Source organism: Sturnus vulgaris, chromosome 2, assembly GCF_052056855.1.
Source record: "Sturnus vulgaris isolate bStuVul1 chromosome 2, bStuVul1.hap1, whole genome shotgun sequence".
NCBI classification, from domain to species: Eukaryota; Metazoa; Chordata; class Aves; order Passeriformes; family Sturnidae; genus Sturnus; species Sturnus vulgaris.
The window spans coordinates 113,677,361-113,696,421 of record NC_142244.1 but is presented as its reverse complement, the minus strand read 5'-3'; the positions used below and the strand labels follow the sequence as shown (position 1 = coordinate 113,696,421).

Here is a 19,061-nt window from a genome sequence, read left to right as displayed (position 1 = left end):
CGATCTTGGAGGGCTTTTCCAGCCTTAATGATTCTATGGTGCCCAGCATGTGGGGCAGGATGCTGGTGCAAGAGTGGTAAATCCTGTTTTCCATGTCTAAAAAAGCTGGAGAAACCATCTTGCTGCAATGCAAGGAGGGATGGATGTGTCCTTTGGGGTCTGTAAAACAGCAATGTCCTGGAATATACCAGATATAGCAGAATGCCACAGACTTTGCTCAAAGCCAAGAGCCTGTGGAAGTGGAACTGAGCCATTTTATTTGAGGATGGATAATCCCTGACATTCCTATTTCTCCTTGTGTCATTTGTCTGTGCTTTGTGTCGCTGTCTGAGAGGGGCCAAGCTGTGCAGCAGAAAGCTGCTCTAATGACTGTCATGGATAGAATCATGCTGGAAGAGCTTCCAGGATCCTCAGGTCCAGCCTTTGAATGGTTTGACACTGGGCACAGCCACCAGCAAAGCTGCTTGCACATGGCTCTGCAGAGGGCAAGCAAGAACTCAAGACATAGCTTGAGGGCGTGGAGGGAATTGCTCTTTTCTTGTTTGTTTGAACTGGCTTTTGGGATACACCAGATGAAGAGAATGACTCTGGCCTTGGAAGTGAAGAACTTGGAGTTTAATGTTGGGCAGTATTTATTAGAGAGTGCCAGTGGAAAAGACAAACAAGCCCAGTGCTAGGGGGTCACTGGATGCCAGGGCTGCCTCCCACATGGCCGTGTGTGAACACTGGTGTGGTGTTTGGGCTGTGTGAGACAACTGCAGCCTCAGGAGTGCTCCACTTGTTCCTTTTTGAACAGAAGTCTCTGCTTCCCAACAGCTTTTCTTGAAGTAATTTATTAATGGAAGAAATGTTTCTTTCATCCTTACAGGAAAACACTGGGAGAATTTAGATTATTTATCACGAGCTCCAGTACTATTCATCTTGCTTTGCTTTGCTTTCTGTGGTAGGCACAATACTGGCTGTGTTCAGCCAGGCTTTTTTTTTTTTTGACTCTCTAATGTGCTTCTGAAGTGGGTAGGTTACTAATGATACAAATGGATGTTAATTGTGCAAAACCTAGACATGCTGTGCCTTGAAAGGCTGTACCTGATTGGTAGAAGAGAGGATAGAAAACAAGCTTTCACAATAAAATTGCTGTAGAGTTTTATAAATAGCAGCACACTGTAAGCAGGTGGTGAGTGAAAATTATTTGATTCCTCACAGCTGGCAGGGACTTTATTTTCGGACAGCAGGTCCACATCACCTTGAGATGCGTGATTTGTCAGAGGTCTTTGTTACCATCTACTGCTTGATCTGGTCATTTGCCACATTTATAAAAGCTGAGCATGAAAACCATCAGCAAGCTGTGGCTGTGGCAGAAAATCACGGTCAAGCTTTTATTTTTTAGGTGAGAACTCAAGGCTGTGGTTTGACAGCCTGGCTGGCTTTGCAGGGCTTCCAGTACCCAGCAGGTCAAACAGGCCAGTCCTGGGTGATGTGGGGTTTGCAATAAACTCAGTTTGGTGGCTTGGTAAATGCTGACAGGATTTGTAGTGGACCAGGCTTGCCTGAGCTCCTGTGGTGTTCTGCTGGTTCAGACGTTGCCAGTCTTTCTGCAGCTGGTATAAATGTGGCACATGCTCAGAGCTAAGTGCTCTGGCTAATTCAGTGGAATCAAGATTCTACACCAATGCCCTTTCCAGTTCACCGTTGTACTGCTACATAGCCTAAGGCTTTTTTATCATTTAACATTTTTCTCCCACACTAACTGGTGTATTTGATCACAGAACTGTGGCTTGACAAAGTGAGAAGTTATTAGACCTGCTCCAGCATGGGTTTTGAATGTGGGAATACCTGATTTCCATTTCCATGCCTTAGTGCTTGCCAGACTGATGCTGTGTGTGACCAGCTGTGCTCTTTGCAGCCTGAGGCTCCTGTTGCAGTTCAGGACAGCATCCCTAAAGATACAGCCCTTGTTTGCCCATCGGGGCTCTGCTGCTCACTGGGAATGCAGGGCTCTGCGTTCCTCCCGGTATTAACTCCCAATTACATGGTATTTGTTTGAAGAGAGGTGTGAGATTAGTCTCTTCAGCAAACAATAATCTTCCCGGTGGGCTGTAAATTGTAAATAATGATTCCTTCCTATTTTGGGCAGGGATTCGAACCATCACCAGTTCATTGTGTGAAGACCTGCATGAGGCAGGCTTGGAGAGCACAGTGTATATTGCGTTGGATTTCCTCTTGATGAATGAGCCTGGACTTTTTCAGGCCTTTTGCTGAGTCCTTCCTCATAGCTGTAAATCCACTCTCCCTTTGACTCTTTTCTTCCTTGGCTTTTTTTTTTCCTCTCCCAGGACAGTTATTCTGAGTGACGGCCCTTGCACACGCTTCTGAGTGGTTATCATGGGCTTCATTGCCTTCCTGAAGACCCAGTTCATAGTTCACCTCCTCATTGGGTTCGTCTTTGTTGTCAGTGGACTGATCATTAACTTCATTCAGCTATGCACGCTGCTCCTCTGGCCCATCAACAAGCAGCTTTACCGCAGAGTGAACTGTCGCCTTGCCTATTCCCTTTGGAGCCGTGAGTATGCTGGGATGGGATGGGATTGCAGGGGTTTTTCTTGGTTTTGCTTTTGTTAACCAAAAAAATATCCGTATATGCACATGGATCTGTTTGCACACAGAGATGAGAGAATGGTAAGTTAGATGTAGATTATTTCAGAGCAGGTCAAAACAGGCTTCTTTTTTTTTTTTCTGGAATGCCAGAAAATCATACAGAAGTCAAGGGTCTGATGTGTGTTGTCACTCTGTCATTCAGAAAAGTGGGAAGTAAAGCTCCTCTGCACCTCCAACCTTATCTGGACTGATTGGAGTTGTTATTTGTGTCTCAATGCCATCTTCATCCAGTACCAGCACCTGTGCTGAGGGACAGTTGTGAGACTGGCTCAGGTGCTGAGCATATGAGCAGTATTGATCATGTAGGAGCCCAAGTTCATTGTGTGGGCTGCAGAACTGTGACAAACTTCAGAATCCCCTTGCACCCTTCAGTGCCATCTCTGAGGCCAGGGTCTCCTCTTGAGAGCAGTTTGTCAGTGTTTCTTCTTCTGCCCATGGGTCAGCTCTGCACTGAGTGCAGCTTCTTTGTTCTCCTCTTCCAGAGCTTTGCAAAACTTCCTCCCTATGGATGCCTTCTCCTTCTCACAGAGCTTAATAGAAGGCTGGATTTCTGAATATGTTTGGAGTGTTTAGAAGGCTCCTTAGCCCAAATGTCACCTTCTGTTTCAGCAATGAATCATCTAATCGGTTTCCATTCTCCATCCCCTCCCAGTATGCACGGCCACTTACCTTAGTGCTCAGCTCAGCATCCAACTCCCACTTTGGCTAAATGAGTCACCAGAACGAACACTGAAATTACAGTTCAGCAGTCCACTGACAGGCACCCACATTTTGTAAATCATCGATGTGAAGTATCACCAGCAAAAACTCTCTGAGGTGTCTGGTTCAATCTCTTTTTAAGCTTGTTGTGCCTGCCTTTACTGTGCTTTTTGTCCTGCCTACTGAGAAGCACAGGAGAGAGGAAATTAAATAGACTAGCAGGCAAATGGTCAAAAAATTTATTGTATTGTAATAGAAAAAGGAATTGTAATAGAAGGTATTGTGAAAAGGTATTGTAATAGAAGAGCTAAGTAGAAACTTCAAAATGAGTTTGGATGGATGAGAGTGGGGACATACAGGAATTTTTATTTTTAATTTGCTTGTAAGAATTTCTTTGTGCTTTTAATAATCTAGAATCTGATCTCATGCTGAAAACTACTGCTATGAGGATATGAGCTGCTTGCTCCTGTAAGGCTTTAGGCTCAGCCAGCCCCTAGTTAGTATTGTGCATGAAACAATCACACTTTAAATGCTGCTGTCTTATATCCTGTAAGCACTGGAAATAGCCCACACCATTGTTCAAAGAGGTTTGGAGAAGCTAAGTAGATAATTGTGTTGTGTAGGATAACCCCTAGTGTATAGCCTGCTACAGATTAACACATTGGGAAATTAAACTGTGAAAATTAATGTAAATGTTATGTGGGATTGCAGAGAGCTGGTGGCCTGTAATGGAAGAGCTGACAGAATATGCTATTCAATTATGATTTATAGCAATTTAGGTAAGCTGTGTAAATGCAGTAGCTCCAGTGTTGCCATTCATAATGAGATATGGTTCAGTATGGAGAAGCCTTTTGGGAAGGAAGCTTCAGGTTGATGTTCTGCTCTGGATGCTGCATTTTGTTCACTTTCTCCATTTTGCTCACTTTCTCCAAGCTGTTTGTAGTTTTAGGCCGAGGGTCTGTAAGAGAAGCTGTCAGAGGATCAGTGTGCAGGGAGGGGTACACAGAAAATCCTACTTGTGGCTCTGTACTGAAAACCAGGCTCTGTTCTTACTGTATCTCCTCTCAAATACATAAAGCCAAGCTTCCAAAGGGGAGGGAGAAAGGCTCTGTCCAATGTTCCTGACAGACATTTGGGGAAGGAAGTCTCTCAGGCTCTGGCCCCACCATAAACCCCTAAATTCGTGACAGGTAGTCTGTACTTGCAGCTCTCCCATGTCAGCTCCTTTCAGATGAATCACACCTTTGGAGAGTGCAGCGTGTTTGGGTTAGTCCAGTTGCAAAAATAACCTCTCAAATGTTGGTACTTTCAGCTGAGGGATGTGCTGTGCCCCTTGTCTGCTTTGTTTCTGGGGGGTTTATGAGGCTGTAAATGCACTTGCTTTGGTGTGGGAACCCCAGCCACAGGGCGTGGTTGCATCCAGGTGTTGCTGATTCCCTACAGGAACTCTCCTGGGCAGTGCAAGTGTTCCCATTCCTTCATTCAGAAGGATGTTCTTGCTGTAGCATTGGCAGGATCAGTGCCACACAAAGGAGCTGTAACCCACACACCAAAAAAAGGAAATGAGCCCACTCCTGGTTATAATTACATCACTTGTCAGCACACTTGTAAAGGACAATCTGTTTCCTCCTGTTAATCCTTTGGCTCGTCAACCCTCCTCTCTCAGTATGAACTCTGGCAAATCCTCCACTCTTTTAGGGAGAAAGGTGAAAGAAATCTTCTGCAGAAAGTCATCCACACTGGCCTCTGCAGATTTTTCTCCCTGATTTTTGAAGAAGAAACACACCCGTGCGATTATAATTTTTATAAGGAAATGTAGCAGGTACCAGAGATGTTTCTCCTTGGTAGTCAGCAATGGAAAGGGACAATTGCTCGGAGTGCCACTGCTCCATTCTCCTGGCCACCTGCTTGGAAGGTGCTCTGAGGACACTTTTGTTGTCCTCTTTCCCCTTTCACTGGGCCTGGGTAACCAGAGAAAGGAAGGTGAGTGAACACAAAGCATGCAAAGCTGGGAAGCAGTGACAGAAACCTGTATCTGGTGTGAAGGAACATGATAATCCTGCCTTTCCTCTGCCATGTTTCCAGTTGACCAGGGTTAAGCACTCTTGGCCAGCAAAATGCATAACTTCCTAGTGCCTCCAAATGAGCAAGTGCTGAAAATGATACAAGGGAATAACCTGGTGGGTGAGTAAGTGGTCATGAGTGAAAAAAAATCCATTCTCGGCGAGCTCTGTACCCTCAGCAGACCAGGACTGGTTTTCTCCATTATTTACCTAAATCCTGTGTTTCCCTTCTCTGTGGTGTGGTACAAGACTGGATCCCAAAGTCTTGTTTAGCAGTATGGATTGATGACCTTGTCTGATCCCCCTAATCGGGAACCCTTGTGCAGGAAGGTGCTGCCTTGTTTGGCAAAACCAGAATCTCCTAATGGGAAGCTGAAAAACCTCCTGGCAGAGCCTGATAGAGGGAACAGAGGGGGAACCCTGCAAGTGTAGTCATGTGGGAAGGATTGGACTCTTTTTAACTGCCATATTTGTGCAACCACATTTTTATTTCATCCATGTCTCATTGAAATGAGAAAATACCAGTGACTGTGGTTTGCAGGGAAGCAAATCTTCCTACTGGGAGGATGAACTATTCTCATACTTTTTATAGTTGTCCCATGATGCAAGCAATGCCTTCCATCTGCCTCGATGTACTGAAATGAGGGAAATAAGCTAACCATAGCAACTACAGTCAGTGGATGCTGAATTTAAGTGGAAGGGGGGTTTATGATGAAAAAAGGGGAGGTGGAAAATAAGAAAGGGTAACAAATGTTCAGAGTGGAATAAGAGTTGCTGTAATACTTTAAAGTTGGAGTAAATGGAGGGAAAAGGCTCATTCTTTTGCAGTAAAAGAAAGACACAATTTACCATTCCTGTCTTTGCCCAGGTATTTTGATAAATCAGCTTAATTCTCTGTTGTTTTTAACTCTGTGTTGATGATCATAATGCAGAACAATTAGAGCTCTGTGTTGTAATATGTTGTAATATTAAAATCTATCACAGAAGATCTATGTCACTGCATCCCTGTAAAAGACCTTTATTGGTCTGTTTACCTCCATAAGGCTTGTTTCATGTGGAGTAAAAACATTAGGCTGCATCTATGCATAATTTGTACCCCACCTGGGAGGAACTGTGCTCATTTACTGGAGCAATCAGCAGTTCCACTGTCTGTTTTCAGGCATAAAAGTCTTCGGGCTTTTTTTCCAGTGGTCGTGAAATTTCGCATTTTTAATGGCAATGCCCAGACATGTTGCTGTTAAAAACTTGCCCTGGTGCCTTAAATACAGCTTAGGGATGCTAATGTGGTTTGGTCTGTACCCTTCCAAGCTTTTGTTCTATCTCTGATGTGTGGGTTTGGGAAGGTGACAGTGCTGGGAGTCAGGAGAGGCTGGGCAGTGAATGGAACTCTGAATGCTTTCTGTAAGGGCTACCCCTGACTCCTCTCTCCTTCATCATCCTTGCCAGAGTTGGTAATGCTGCTGGAATGGTGGTCAGGCACAGAGTGCACCCTGTTCTCAGACGAGGCCACGGTGAAAACCTTTGGGAAGGAACATGTCATCATCATCCTGAACCACAACTTTGAGATCGACTTCCTGTGCGGCTGGACGATGACGGAGCGCTTCGGAGTGCTGGGGGTACGTGAGCCATGGCCTTTCCCTTCTCTGCAGGGTGATTGCTCTGCTTAAAACACATCTCCAAACAGTTTCTTTGCATTTGAGTTCCCAGATACACCTCCATCATCTTAGCTTTAATGTGTTTGACCTCGTTGTACAAATCAGCAAATGACTTTTTTTTTTTTTTTTTTTTTTTTTTTGGATTGTCGCTTTTGTTTTTTTCTCCAAGAGTTCCAAAGTTCTTGCTAAGAGAGAGCTGCTATATGTGCCCCTAATTGGCTGGACGTGGTACTTCCTTGAGATTGTTTTCTGCAAAAGGAAATGGGAAGAAGACAGAGATACTGTTATTGAGGGATTGAAACGTTTGTCTGATTATCCTGAATATATGTGGGTAAGTGTTGAGTCTCTCCTCAGGTGCTGGCTGCTGGAAGTGAAACGGTGACAGACTGGTGCCAGTGGCTTTGTGTGTCTGGAGAAGGTTTGCTCACTTCCAGGAGCTGTCACAAAAAAAACCATGCTCTGTTTCAGGAGATATTTTGGGATATGCTGGTAGAAAACTGCTGTTTGCCTGTTGTTAAGGGAAGTCATTTGGGGAACAGTTCAGAAGCTTGTGGATCACTTATAAATGAGACTTATGTGATACTGATGACTTTATCCAGACTTATTTTTACCTATTAAAAAGCCTATATTTGCTTACTCCATCTGTATAACATCTTCTGAGGTAGGCTGAAAAGACACATAAACAAAAATCTTTTTTGGAGAAGGGAGTGGATTTGACTGCACAGACCATGGATTTTGATAGAAAGTTTCTGTTTGTGTGTTCATTGATCTGTGAAATTACAGGTTTCCCAAAAATCTCTGTGAGAACATATGACAAGCTTATATCTGCTTCTGCAGTTATAGTTTTTCCTTTTTATTTTGACACTATTTAAAATCAAGAGTAAAACATCTTTGTTTCATTGTGTGCAATGCTGTTAGACTTCACTGCAGCAGCACAGTGGTGTAATCAACCCATTAACCTTCTTAGAGCTTTGAATGCAAAGGTTTTGATGAATTCTCAGTTTTGCTTTTATAGCAGCACATGTAATGTACAATTATTTGGCTTATAAAACATTAAGAGGCTTTTTATGCATTTAAGTGAGTTTTCAGTATTATCCAGTACAGCTTGTTAAAATGAATAGTGAGACATTAAGCTTTAACGAGGACATTGTGAATGCATTGTAATTTTCTACCATTACTAAGACAGAAAAAGTAAGAATCTGGAAGATTGTATTTTAAGCTACTTAATTGGTGAATATATGGATATTAATTATATTGAATATATCTTCCTGATTAGTGTGGGGAAGAGCAGAAAAAACCCTACCAATTAGAAAATCTCAAGACTGAACTTGAGCTTCAAACCTATACATTTTAATGATTCTACAACTGAGAACCAAGGACTAGTCTCTAGGGAAAACAATTAGAAAATATAAGTGCAGAATGGAGTTAGCATTGATTATTTAAATCAAGACTTTCTGCTGGGTAATTGAAATCATGATTAAAATTGACTCGAGCGGATCAATTTCCTAATTTCTGTGCATTCTAAATGCCACAATTAGGGCTGTCTTTTTGTCACCTTAAATTTGGTACCAGTATTTTTAAATGTAAAGGTAATGGTAAATGAGTTGGCAGTTGGTGCTTATGCCTAATACTTGATGAAGAGATTAGACAATTGAAGTGTGTGCACGTGTATGTTTATCTTGGACAAATTTTCAGTATACTGCTGGCCTTCTTTTGATATCTCAAGATCTCTTTGGGTGTTTTTTTGGTTTTGTCTTGCACAGTTTCTGCTGTACTGTGAAGGAACTCGTTTCACAGAGACCAAGCACCGCATCAGCATGGAAGTAGCAGAATCCAAGGGGTTGCCTAAACTGAAATACCACCTGTTGCCCAGAACCAAAGGTTTCACCACTGCTGTCCAGTGTCTCAGGGGAACAGGTACTGCCAAGCTTTGCAGCACTTGTAATGTGTTATTTATATTTAGCACACTCTGTGTAGCACAGCATAGTCTGCTCTGCTGTTCATTACAATTAGTGAGCTGGCAGTAATGAGGATCTAGTGTGTCAGATGGTAATTTGTAAGTTGCCACAGAACTGTCACATACCAGTCTTAAAAAATGCTAAAAACCTTCTTATGTTGCTTAGTTCATCAAGTCATCTGGTGTTTTACAGAGCTGGGAGTGTCAGGGGGCTGGTGCAGATAAATGTGATGTGTAAACACAAAATAGTGAAGGACTCTGATGCATCATTAATGCAAGGCTTGCACAAGGCTCTGTTGCTGTCTCAAGCAAGGATGCCAGAAGGTGCTTGCTAGAGCTGCTGCTGTAACAGCCCTGTTTTCTTTTTTTTTTTTAACAGTTTCAGCAGTGTATGATGTAACACTAAATTTCAGAGGAAACAAGAACCCGTCTTTATTAGGAATTCTTTATGGAAAGAAATATGAAGCAGATATGTGTGTAAGGTGAGAATATACTGATGGAGGTGAGCCCTAAGATGCATACTTTGCCACATTGAAGTGTATTCAGATTTTAGAGGGTAATTTTCTTTCCTATAGTCCACTTCTCCTTGTCCTTCGGCTTCAGTAGTCCCTTGTAGTAAATAGTCTAAAGCTCCTTTACATGCCAGTTTCTCTCCCTCATTCCCATGGTTTGATCAGCAGATTAGAAATTTAAAAATGCTGAAATTCACACATTGTAGGAATGAGGTGGGACATTGCTGACATTCCTCACTGTTCCTTTGCCTCAAAGAGTAGCTGCTAACACCTAACCCCATGCAGCACATAAACATTTGCATGCACACACACACACACACCCGTTCTCTTTCTTGCTTTCTCCTTGCTGCCTTCTGCTTCAAAGGCTTCTTTGTGATCATAAAAACTACCAATCCTGTTGAATTTCTTCTTTTCCCTTTTATATTTGGACCTGAGACGTGATCTGATTATTCTTTCCACAGTTATTTGGACAGTTTGCTTCTGCTTCTCTGGGGGCTTCACCCATCCTTTGGAAAGCATTGCTGTATTCTGGTGATGAGGTTGATGATTGTTTTTCAAAAGTTAAAAAGAAGCCTTTTTCCTTTCCCCTCTGGCCTTGGGTCTGTGTGTTGCTGCAACATCCACAACATTTTAGTCTCTCAGCTGGAAAGATGTCTCTGGAGCTGTCCATGGAGAGGTGGAGTTGCTCATTTACGAGGGATTTCATTTCCACCATTTACACTTGGCAAACATGTTCCTGATGAGGAAAGTGAGCAGGCAATTTGCCAGCCAGCAAAACAGCTGGTCAGGCAGTTCCACATGTAATTCCACACTGATGGCAGGTGCCTGTGGGATATCTAGCTGGATCTGAAGTGCACGGATGTGCATGGATGCACATCTGTATAATTATTAATTATACACTGAACCGTGGCAGCCTTCAGTTAAATATCCTTTTTTCTAATGGAGGTGCAATTTTATTTCATTTATTGGAAGAGTAATGGGAGGAAAGAAGAGAAACGTAGTTTTCAATAGTGTTAGAAGAAGTTTGGGTTTGTAAAATTCTGTTGAGGAGGATGTTGCCAGGTAAAATTATTAATTGTACCCTACAAATGGCTGTGCTTAGATAATTTTGATTTAAAATATGTTTGTGGATGGAATGAATATTCTCAAGGTGCTTTTCTACACTTTTTCTCTGTTGTGGGGAAAAACTATGAGAGTAAGGAGACTATTTTTACAGGTTTTTTTTCTGAAAATGGAACATGTCCTTATTGTGCCAACAGAGTTATTGTAGCTCAGAGAAAGGAAGCACATAAGCTCTTGTTCTTTGTATGTGCAGACGTAGTTACCTGGGCAGAGGTAAGCAGCTTAGCTCTGCAGTGGATCCTGTCTTTATCCCGACTGCCTCCAGAGGAAATAATCAGGAAATCACCACATGTTATTGCTGTGAGTCCCCTCTAGTGGTGACAGCAGCACCACGGCAACTTCGCCAGAAAGCTTTCAGCAAATGACTTTCCACTGAGCTTTTATTGAGCATCATTTATATGAATTGAGCACTTTCTCTTGTTAGAGCTCATGCAAGTAAAGCTGCCAGGTCTGGTGATCAGTTGGCTGATGGAATGCAGAAATCATTAGAAATGTGTTAGAACATATTCACAGAATCACAGAGGGGTTTGGGCTGGAAGGGTCTCAGAAAATAAAAATGCAGGGGGATGAGTGAGTGGCTCTTAACACTACAGAGAGGCTCTGACAAGGTCCGTGTCCTCAGGGAGGGCAGGTCAGGGCTGGCACTGGCCATAATTGTCACACACGCCCAGAACTGCTCCCTCATCTGTGGGGCTGCAGGGGCAAAGAGGGACAAGTGCAGTCACTGCAGATGTTTTCCTCAGAGATGGTATAAAGTGAATGCTTAGTTGCCTCTCCCATTACTTCCAAAACAGGTTTTTCACTACCTTTGTTACAAAATGTAATAAACAATTATCCTTGGGTTTTCCACTTGTTTGTCTTTTCCCATCTCCGAGTGCCTCAGTCTGAGCTCACTGGCAATCAGGCAGTGGTGGATCTGGTGAAGGAGGAGCAGTGTTTGAATGGGAAATGGGAAATGCTTATTTTACTGATGTGCTCTGAAACTGACAGGAGTTTGTACAGTTTATTTTGTCTTAAATAGCACCCAATTCCCAGCCTAAAACCTCAGATTCTTAGGTCCCAGTTCTCTGTGTTTAAGATCTTTGCTGTCAGTGACAGTATTGCCTGTGATTTGTACCCTTTAATGAGTGGAAGATCTTCCCTAGGAGAGGAATAAAATCAAATACCTGGATTTTCCCTTCATTCTTTTTTTTTATTTTCTTCTTTCCATTTTTTAATCTCTCTACTAAACTAGGAGATTTCCTCTGGAAGATATCCCTCAAGATGAAAAGGAAGCTGCAAACTGGCTTCATAAGCTTTACCAGGAAAAGGTAAATAGCTTTGCTTTCTTTTCTTTTGGGACTTGCACAGGGGAGTGTATGAAGGCAGTGAGTAATGCACACTCTTGCTCTGGTTGGAGAGGATATTATGTATAACTGGGCAGCCCTCCCTCCAAGTGCTGGAAGGAGCAGCTCAGAGGAGCCCCTTGGCAGCAAAGGGCTGGGTAGTGAGGTCTCAAATTGCCAGGAAGCACGATGGAATTCACAGATTTGCCTGAGCCATAGAAGACTAATAGCAATCCACTGTCTTTTTACATTTTTCAGTGCTTGGATATCTGTCCTGCATTTGTAAAAGCTCCATTTTCCCTGTGGGTGTTTTTAGGCACTTGAGAAGAGTGATAACTGTCTGTCAGGGACAGCCGGTCCTGGCTTCAGCTGCAATTGTTCTTTGTTTTCATTTTTCTCCCACTGTCACTTTCCTTCTGCCTCCTGGTAATACTTCTGCAGTGGTGTGTGACATGGGACAGACAGTTCCTGGGATCTGCTGCCAGGGACTGATAGAGCACATTCCCAGTGTGCCTTCAGGTGCCTCAGAGCTTTTCCTTGTGTCATTTCTTTTTCTAAGCTTTGATGGTTATTTTCTCAACCACAGATTTAACACTTCTGTGGGGAGTAGGAGAGAACTGTAATTGTTGTCCAGCCCTCAGTGGTGGATTATTGAATTTGAAAAGTGTATCTTGATTTCTGTGTTGCTTATCTTTGTGGGAAGACAGCAAAGCACAGAAAGTTTAAGTATCCTGGGCTTTCCTCAGCTCTGATGACCTGTGCTGCAGCATTGCTAGGCTTATGCTCAGTCTCTAGCTAGGTAGGCAGCAAATTGTTCTGAGTTTTATTATATTTATTTCAACCTAATTTGTTTGAATGTCTGAACTCTGATTCAGTTAAGGAGAGAGAGGTTATCTTACAGAGAGCAGTAGCTCATCATCTTCTCCCCCCACCTCCCCTTAGCAGGTCTGTAGAACCAAAGAGGTTGAAAAAAGGCTTCTAAGAGCAGAGTCCAACTTCCAGCCCAGCACCACCATGTCCATTACTAAACTCTGTCCTCAAGTGCCAAATCCATTTTTTTTTAAACACTTCCAGGGATGATGACTCCACCAGTTCCCTGGACAGTCTTACCTTCTTACAACCCTTTCCACAAGTTTTTTTTTCCTAATGCCCAATCTAACCCTCCCCTGGTACAATATGACACCATTTCCTCTCTCCTGATGCTGGCTGTACCTCTGCTCAACTTTGCTGTGAGATGTTGACAGGGAGGTGTTGCTTATGGACATGGGCATTACACATATTGATCTTACAGTGTTAGCAATACTTGCAACTGGAATCCTCACATTCCATTTATTACAGAGATTTTGTAACTGGAATCCTCTTCCTGCACAGAGAATGTGTCCTCAAAAGGCTGTTATTGGCAAGGAATGCCTTGCACTTCTCAGCCCTTTGTAAGGGAAATTTTAAAAAAAAACAAGAAAAGCCAGACTTGAGCCATCCTTGGTAATGGCTTGGAAATCTTAAAGAACAATTTTACAGACTGAGGGAAGGTGATGGGCACCTTGTTTCTTTGAGTGCTGTGTTCCAGAATTGCACCTCTGCAGGCTCAGTTTGGGATGCAGTGGCTCAGTTTGGGATGCAGTGGCTCAGTTTGGGATGCAGTGGCTCAGTGGCAGTGCTGGGATTAGGGCTGGCGTGGTGCTGTCTCTGCCCTCTCCTCCTGGCTCTCCATACTGCATTTTTCTATTGAGCTTTGCTGAATCATGCTGACCTTTCTGGAAGTAAAAACAGGAAGGAAAAACACCCAGCTAAGAGGGCTGACAGTGTCTGAACTGGTCTCTGGCCTGAAGCTGCCCTAAATTCCTAAGCAATTAACAGGCAAGATGAAGATATATGGTCGTGGAGAGGGCAATCAGGTTTCAGATTTTGATGGTGGCAAAATTGCCTTCAAAAGGCTTAAAGGTCACTTGGATGGTCCACAGAAATGCCCAAATAAGTGATAGCAGATGGAAGTGGATGCTGGGCACTGTTGGTGAGTTTGTATCACAGATACTGTCCTGGAGCTGACTAATCTTGGTGCAAACATTATGAACCTGTTTTCTTTTCTCTCTCCCCCAGGATGCTTTGCAAGAGATGTATAATCAGGAAGGTATATTTCCTGGCAAGCAGTTTAAACCTCCTAGGAGACCATGGACTCTCCTAAACTTTCTTTTTTGGGCCACAGTTCTCCTCTCTCCTCTCTTCACATTTGGCTTTGGAGTTTTTGCAAGTGGATCACCTCTCCTTATCCTTGCATTCCTGGGACTTGTAGGAGCAGGTAATAAAAGCAGAGAAGATGCTAAGCCCAGTGTAACACATAACAGGATCCTTTACCTCCAATAAGTTCTGTGTATTAATTAATTAGAATGGGGCTTGAAGGAAAATATTTGGAGCTCACTCATTAGTCTAACTACTGTACAGCATTTTTTATTGTTTCAAAACTTTAATCCGGGCAAATTTGTTTTCATATCTTAAGCAAAAGCTGTAGTAGTAGCAGGTGAGTCTTGCAGCCCATTATTATGGTGTCTGAAGGAAAAAATACTTTAACTGGACAACTTATCTGTGAATTTAAAAACAAACAAAACCACCACCACAAACAAAAACTACATAAATACCACTAAATTTCCCCCCACAACCTAAAATCCCTAACAATTAAAGTAGGGGAAGTAGAGGGAGGGTTCATGCTATATGTCCTGTTAACCGAGAGAAGCAGTAATTATATATTTAAATCTGGATTGTCCCTCTCTTGGAGTGTCATTTGTCCTGTGATCCCTGTGCAGCCTCATACAGTGCACTGTTGGTCACTGCTAACTTGGGGATTGGGTTAACTCACCTGGGTTCTGCTTGGGTGTTACATGTAACTTCCTAGATGCTTGGAGTGGTTTTAATGTGCCTCTCATTTCTCTGTTGTATTTTAAAGCTTCCTTTGGAGTTCGTAGACTGATAGGAGTAACTGAAATAGAAAAAGGCTCCAGCTATGGCAACCAGGAATTCAAGAAAAAGGAATAACTGACAGCTGCATCTCAGCACATGTAACCAGACTGTGGTATCCGATTAACTTCAGTTAAAAAACAACAACAAACACTTAGAAACTATCTTTTTCTTAATAACTGATGACTAATATTAATGAATAAAACTTGAGCCAAGAATGAAGAAGTTGGAGGCATCAGCTGAAGAGAATGCACCAACCTTCTGCCTCTTCAAGGATTACTGTAGTCAAGCTGTGGGAGAAAATCTGGGGTGGGGTGGAAGAAGAAACTGATTTTTCTTGCTTTGTTGGGGAACTTGGGGTGGGGGAGAAAAGAGGGCATTGGCCATGGCCACGTGTATCTTCAGATGACTGAAAACACTGGTTTCTGTCAAGAGCACTACACTCACTTTTACAACAGGAGCCATTGAATGTTTCCTCTTGCTAAAGCCAACCTAATGTTTATTGATTTCCAACTTCTCTTACTAATGAGCCAGGAAAAAACACCCTCCTTAAATGAATTGACAGGTGTTCCTTGGGTTAGAGTAATTTTGGCTGTGTTGTCATGGCTACACATGAAATCCTGTTTGTATGTTACACTGACATTTTTTATTTTCAGGCAACATCTTAAGACATCTGTAATGCAGGAGAATGCATAGTGGAGTTTGGAAGCAGCGTGTCCAAACTCCATCAGCACATCCCATAGAACAGATCCAATAGGAGAAGATTCTCATCCTATCTTCTACTAACTGCTCAAGGCTGTTTAATTTCAAAATATTATTTCAGTGTTGAGTGCTGTTTCCCCTGTGTCACATCAAACATGTTCCATAATTTTCAATCTGTTTGGGCTTGTTTGGGTTTTTTTGAATTAGTGGTTTACCATGGGATTTAGAGTTGTGCAAAGAAGGAAATTTTTTCAATTCTCCTTTTATTTCTGTTTGCATCTCTCATTACCAAAGTCCAGTTCAGCCAACCTCTCTCAGTAAACTGAGAGGCAGCACTAGAAATCAGCACAATAGTTTTCAAAATGTGAAAAGGAGAGGTCTGTAGCAGTCAGATTTTGAATGCTGGCATTTCTTGAACTTCTAATGAGAGTGTGGACATGGATTCAGATGGGGCCAGGACCTTGCCCTGTGTGTGTCAGGATAGGTGTGCTGCTCTTTTGACTTGGTCATGCTTTAGATGTTCCTGTGAAGTTTTTTGCAAGGTAAGCTGTGCTGTTAAAGCATTAGAAAGAGTACAAGGTCTCTTCAGGGATTTTAAGTATCTTTAGTTTTGCTTGTTGACATTTTGGTCTTTTTCACTGAAAATCAGAGCTCAGAATCATGTCTGTACCTGTCTCCTTTTCCTCCTTTCTTTTTCTTCCTTTTTTACAAACGCACATTCAGAGATTTCTGTAGGTTGCTGCTGTATGCATAGCTGGAGATTCATTTGCAAACAGATGGTAACTACACCTGTATGTTCAAGTCTGAAGGTCACAATCTGTGTTTGGCTGCTCGCAGTAGTGGGTGAAATGAGTTGCAGATCTACAGCTGGGGGCAGAAGCTAACCCTCAGGGTCTGTATCTTTAACCCAACTGCCACTAGAATATTTATCTCACTTTTGTAAAGAGCAGATTTTATCAAAGCACTGGTTGTTGTTTTCATCTTTGCTCCAGTAACCAAGATAAGAGTAATAATTTACCTTCCTTCTGAATTTACTCTTAACTGTTGGAATGTAACCTCTTCTCCCACAGGTTTTTCTGTTTTCAAACACTGGAAGAGCAATTTTGTAACTTTAGAAAAATATTTTACTTGGGGTCATTAATCACTTGTTCTGTCATGCATTTGATTTTTATTTGTGGTCTTTTCAACAAGAGCATTTGGAGGATGACCTGAGTTCTGTCTGTCTCCTGTTAGATTCCACCTTACTGAATCCTTGTACCCAGAATCCCAATGTTAGTGTGTCATCTTTGTCCCCTCAATAAATCTTCCCTAAGAGAGGGGCTGCAAATCTGTTGCAAATGCTAGTGGAATTTGAAATATGCTTTGGGAACTGAGGAGAGCAGAGCCTGGCCATAGCTCTGTTTTCCTTGCTGGATGTTTTTGTACTTTGTCTTCAAATATAGTCAGACATCCAAATGCTGATAAAGTTAACTCTGGCTTTTCCCTGTTTTTAACCAGAGGACTGAGAACAGCGGGGGGTTCTTTCTTTTTTTTTCTTCATTTTTTTTCTTAATTAATTCAGTAATGGGTATAATTCTTGCTTCCTAGAAAGATGTTTTAAATGCTGTATACTTGCTTCCTGAAGATGATACTGAGTATTATATAAATTGTACTGGCTTAGCAGAAGAGGCTTGCAAAGCAGGCTGACCATTGACTATGTTTTATACTTACATTTTGAGCAGTATATTAATGGGCATGACAAGAATTTCACAAGATAAATCCCTTCTTAATGCTGAGAAGAGGGGAGCTGCTTAGAGGAGAAAGGATTTAATAGCCTTTCTCTTTACAGGATCCTTTTCTCCTCTTAGTGCATGTAACTCCCTATTCAGGATCATGGGATTAGTGCATGTACATCAAGGGGAGAATAATCAACATGTCATATTTTCTTATCATAACTTATTGGTCATGCTTTCTTTTTGAAAATATAATAAATACATCATCAGATACTTAAATTTTGCTCTTCTAAACAGACATATCAGTAACCACTTGAAAAACAAACCTACAGCAGTGCACAAAAACAGTACAAAACCAACACGAATCGCATTTTGAATTTTTCTCTCAAATCGGGGTTTTTATACACGCGCGCGCACACGTACACAGAGTATGTATAAATTAAAATGACTGGAAATAGCTGAAGTTAATGTTACTAATGAAGATTAGCAGGTGGATTGGATTGGAAAAGTGAACATAGATTTTATATCTTATTTTCTTCTGGTTTAATAGAGCATAGCTTGTATATTTGACTACCAAGCCCTTTAAGAGCAATAATAAACAAAAATATATCATGTTTTTCGTCTTTTGCTTTTCAACCATGCTAGGTTTAATAAACTTACAACTATGGGAGTGTTTTTTCTCTCCACATTTCAGAATTTTCATTTATTGCTTATTTGTTTGGAGTAAAGAGAGTTTTCCAGTATGGACATGCAAGCTGATTGCCATGGAGTTCAGCATTGACTCTGAAGAGGAATGGTTCTCAGGCTAACGTGGACAGATGATAGATGTATGCTCTTGGCCTTGGCAGCACTTGTCATTGTCACCAACAGCAATGATGCTGCTCTCCAAGTGGGATTTGCAGTTCCAAAGTAACGTCACGTTGACCTACATCTGAGAACCTGTGAGAGAACTCAGGGACTGCTGGCCATGTGGCATCTCTGAGTTAGGAAGGCACAAAGAGCTGATGCTGAAGAAGGACGTGGTATCCAGAGGCCTTGGCTCAGTAGGATTACAGTTCTCTCTTGCTCATTGTGGGCTGAATGTGCTCTTGCAATTGACTTTGCATCACTGAGCAAAACATCTGTCTCCTGCACAAAGAGCATGGGCAATGTTCCTTTGTTCTGCTTTAACTTATCTCGAAGGGCTCTACACTTAATTGCTGACCAATGAATCTGACTGCTGCCTGTGTCCTAATTGCCTGATATTCACAGGAAAAGTGAGTGTGTCTGCTCACTTCCACGTGGTACTCTTGTCTCCATCACTGATGTCTGTATATTTGTTCATCTGTCTCTTCTGTAGATGGTTTGGTTACAGCCTCTTAGCAGCAACTCGGAGCTTTCCAGTTCAGCCAGTCCTACAGCAGTTGTCTCACATGACTGGGGTTTTCTCTTCCTGAATTTTGGCGCTGGCTGACAGCCCTAGGTCTGAAGTGACAGGGTTGTGTTTGGGTTTCGTGATAACACAACTTTGCTGCTTCGAAGCAAAACTTCTAGCAAGGAAGACCTTCCCATGCCTGTCCACTCAGGCCCTCCCTACCTGGCAACAGGTCCCTCTGGTGAAAGGGAGTTGGGACAAGGTTTTTACTAAGAGTTGGAATAATGAGAAAGCAAGGGAGTCACTGTCCATCGGATATTTGCTGAAAGTACTGTTTCTGTCTTGGGACTACCCCA

The 19,061-nt window shown here is 42.3% G+C and overlaps 1 protein-coding gene across 8 annotated transcripts in view; it reads left to right on the top strand.

The window, feature by feature from the left end:
* Positions 1–17,965, top strand: part of AGPAT3 (1-acylglycerol-3-phosphate O-acyltransferase 3) — an 85,626-nt gene extending 67,661 nt beyond the window's left edge. For all 8 annotated transcript variants that reach the window (XM_088160430.1, XM_088160426.1, XM_088160427.1 and 5 more), the window contains 8 exons: positions 2,334–2,560; positions 6,864–7,033; positions 7,242–7,403; positions 8,836–8,989; positions 9,409–9,511; positions 11,898–11,973; positions 14,086–14,284; positions 14,927–17,965. In XM_088160430.1, coding sequence (XP_088016556.1) covers positions 2,383–2,560; positions 6,864–7,033; positions 7,242–7,403; positions 8,836–8,989; positions 9,409–9,511; positions 11,898–11,973; positions 14,086–14,284; positions 14,927–15,015 — 1,131 coding nt within the window. In that variant the 5' untranslated portion in view covers positions 2,334–2,382 and the 3' untranslated portion in view covers positions 15,016–17,965. The remainder of the gene's footprint in view (positions 1–2,333; positions 2,561–6,863; positions 7,034–7,241; positions 7,404–8,835; positions 8,990–9,408; positions 9,512–11,897; positions 11,974–14,085; positions 14,285–14,926) is intronic.
* The last annotated feature ends 1,096 nt before the right edge of the window (positions 17,966–19,061 follow it).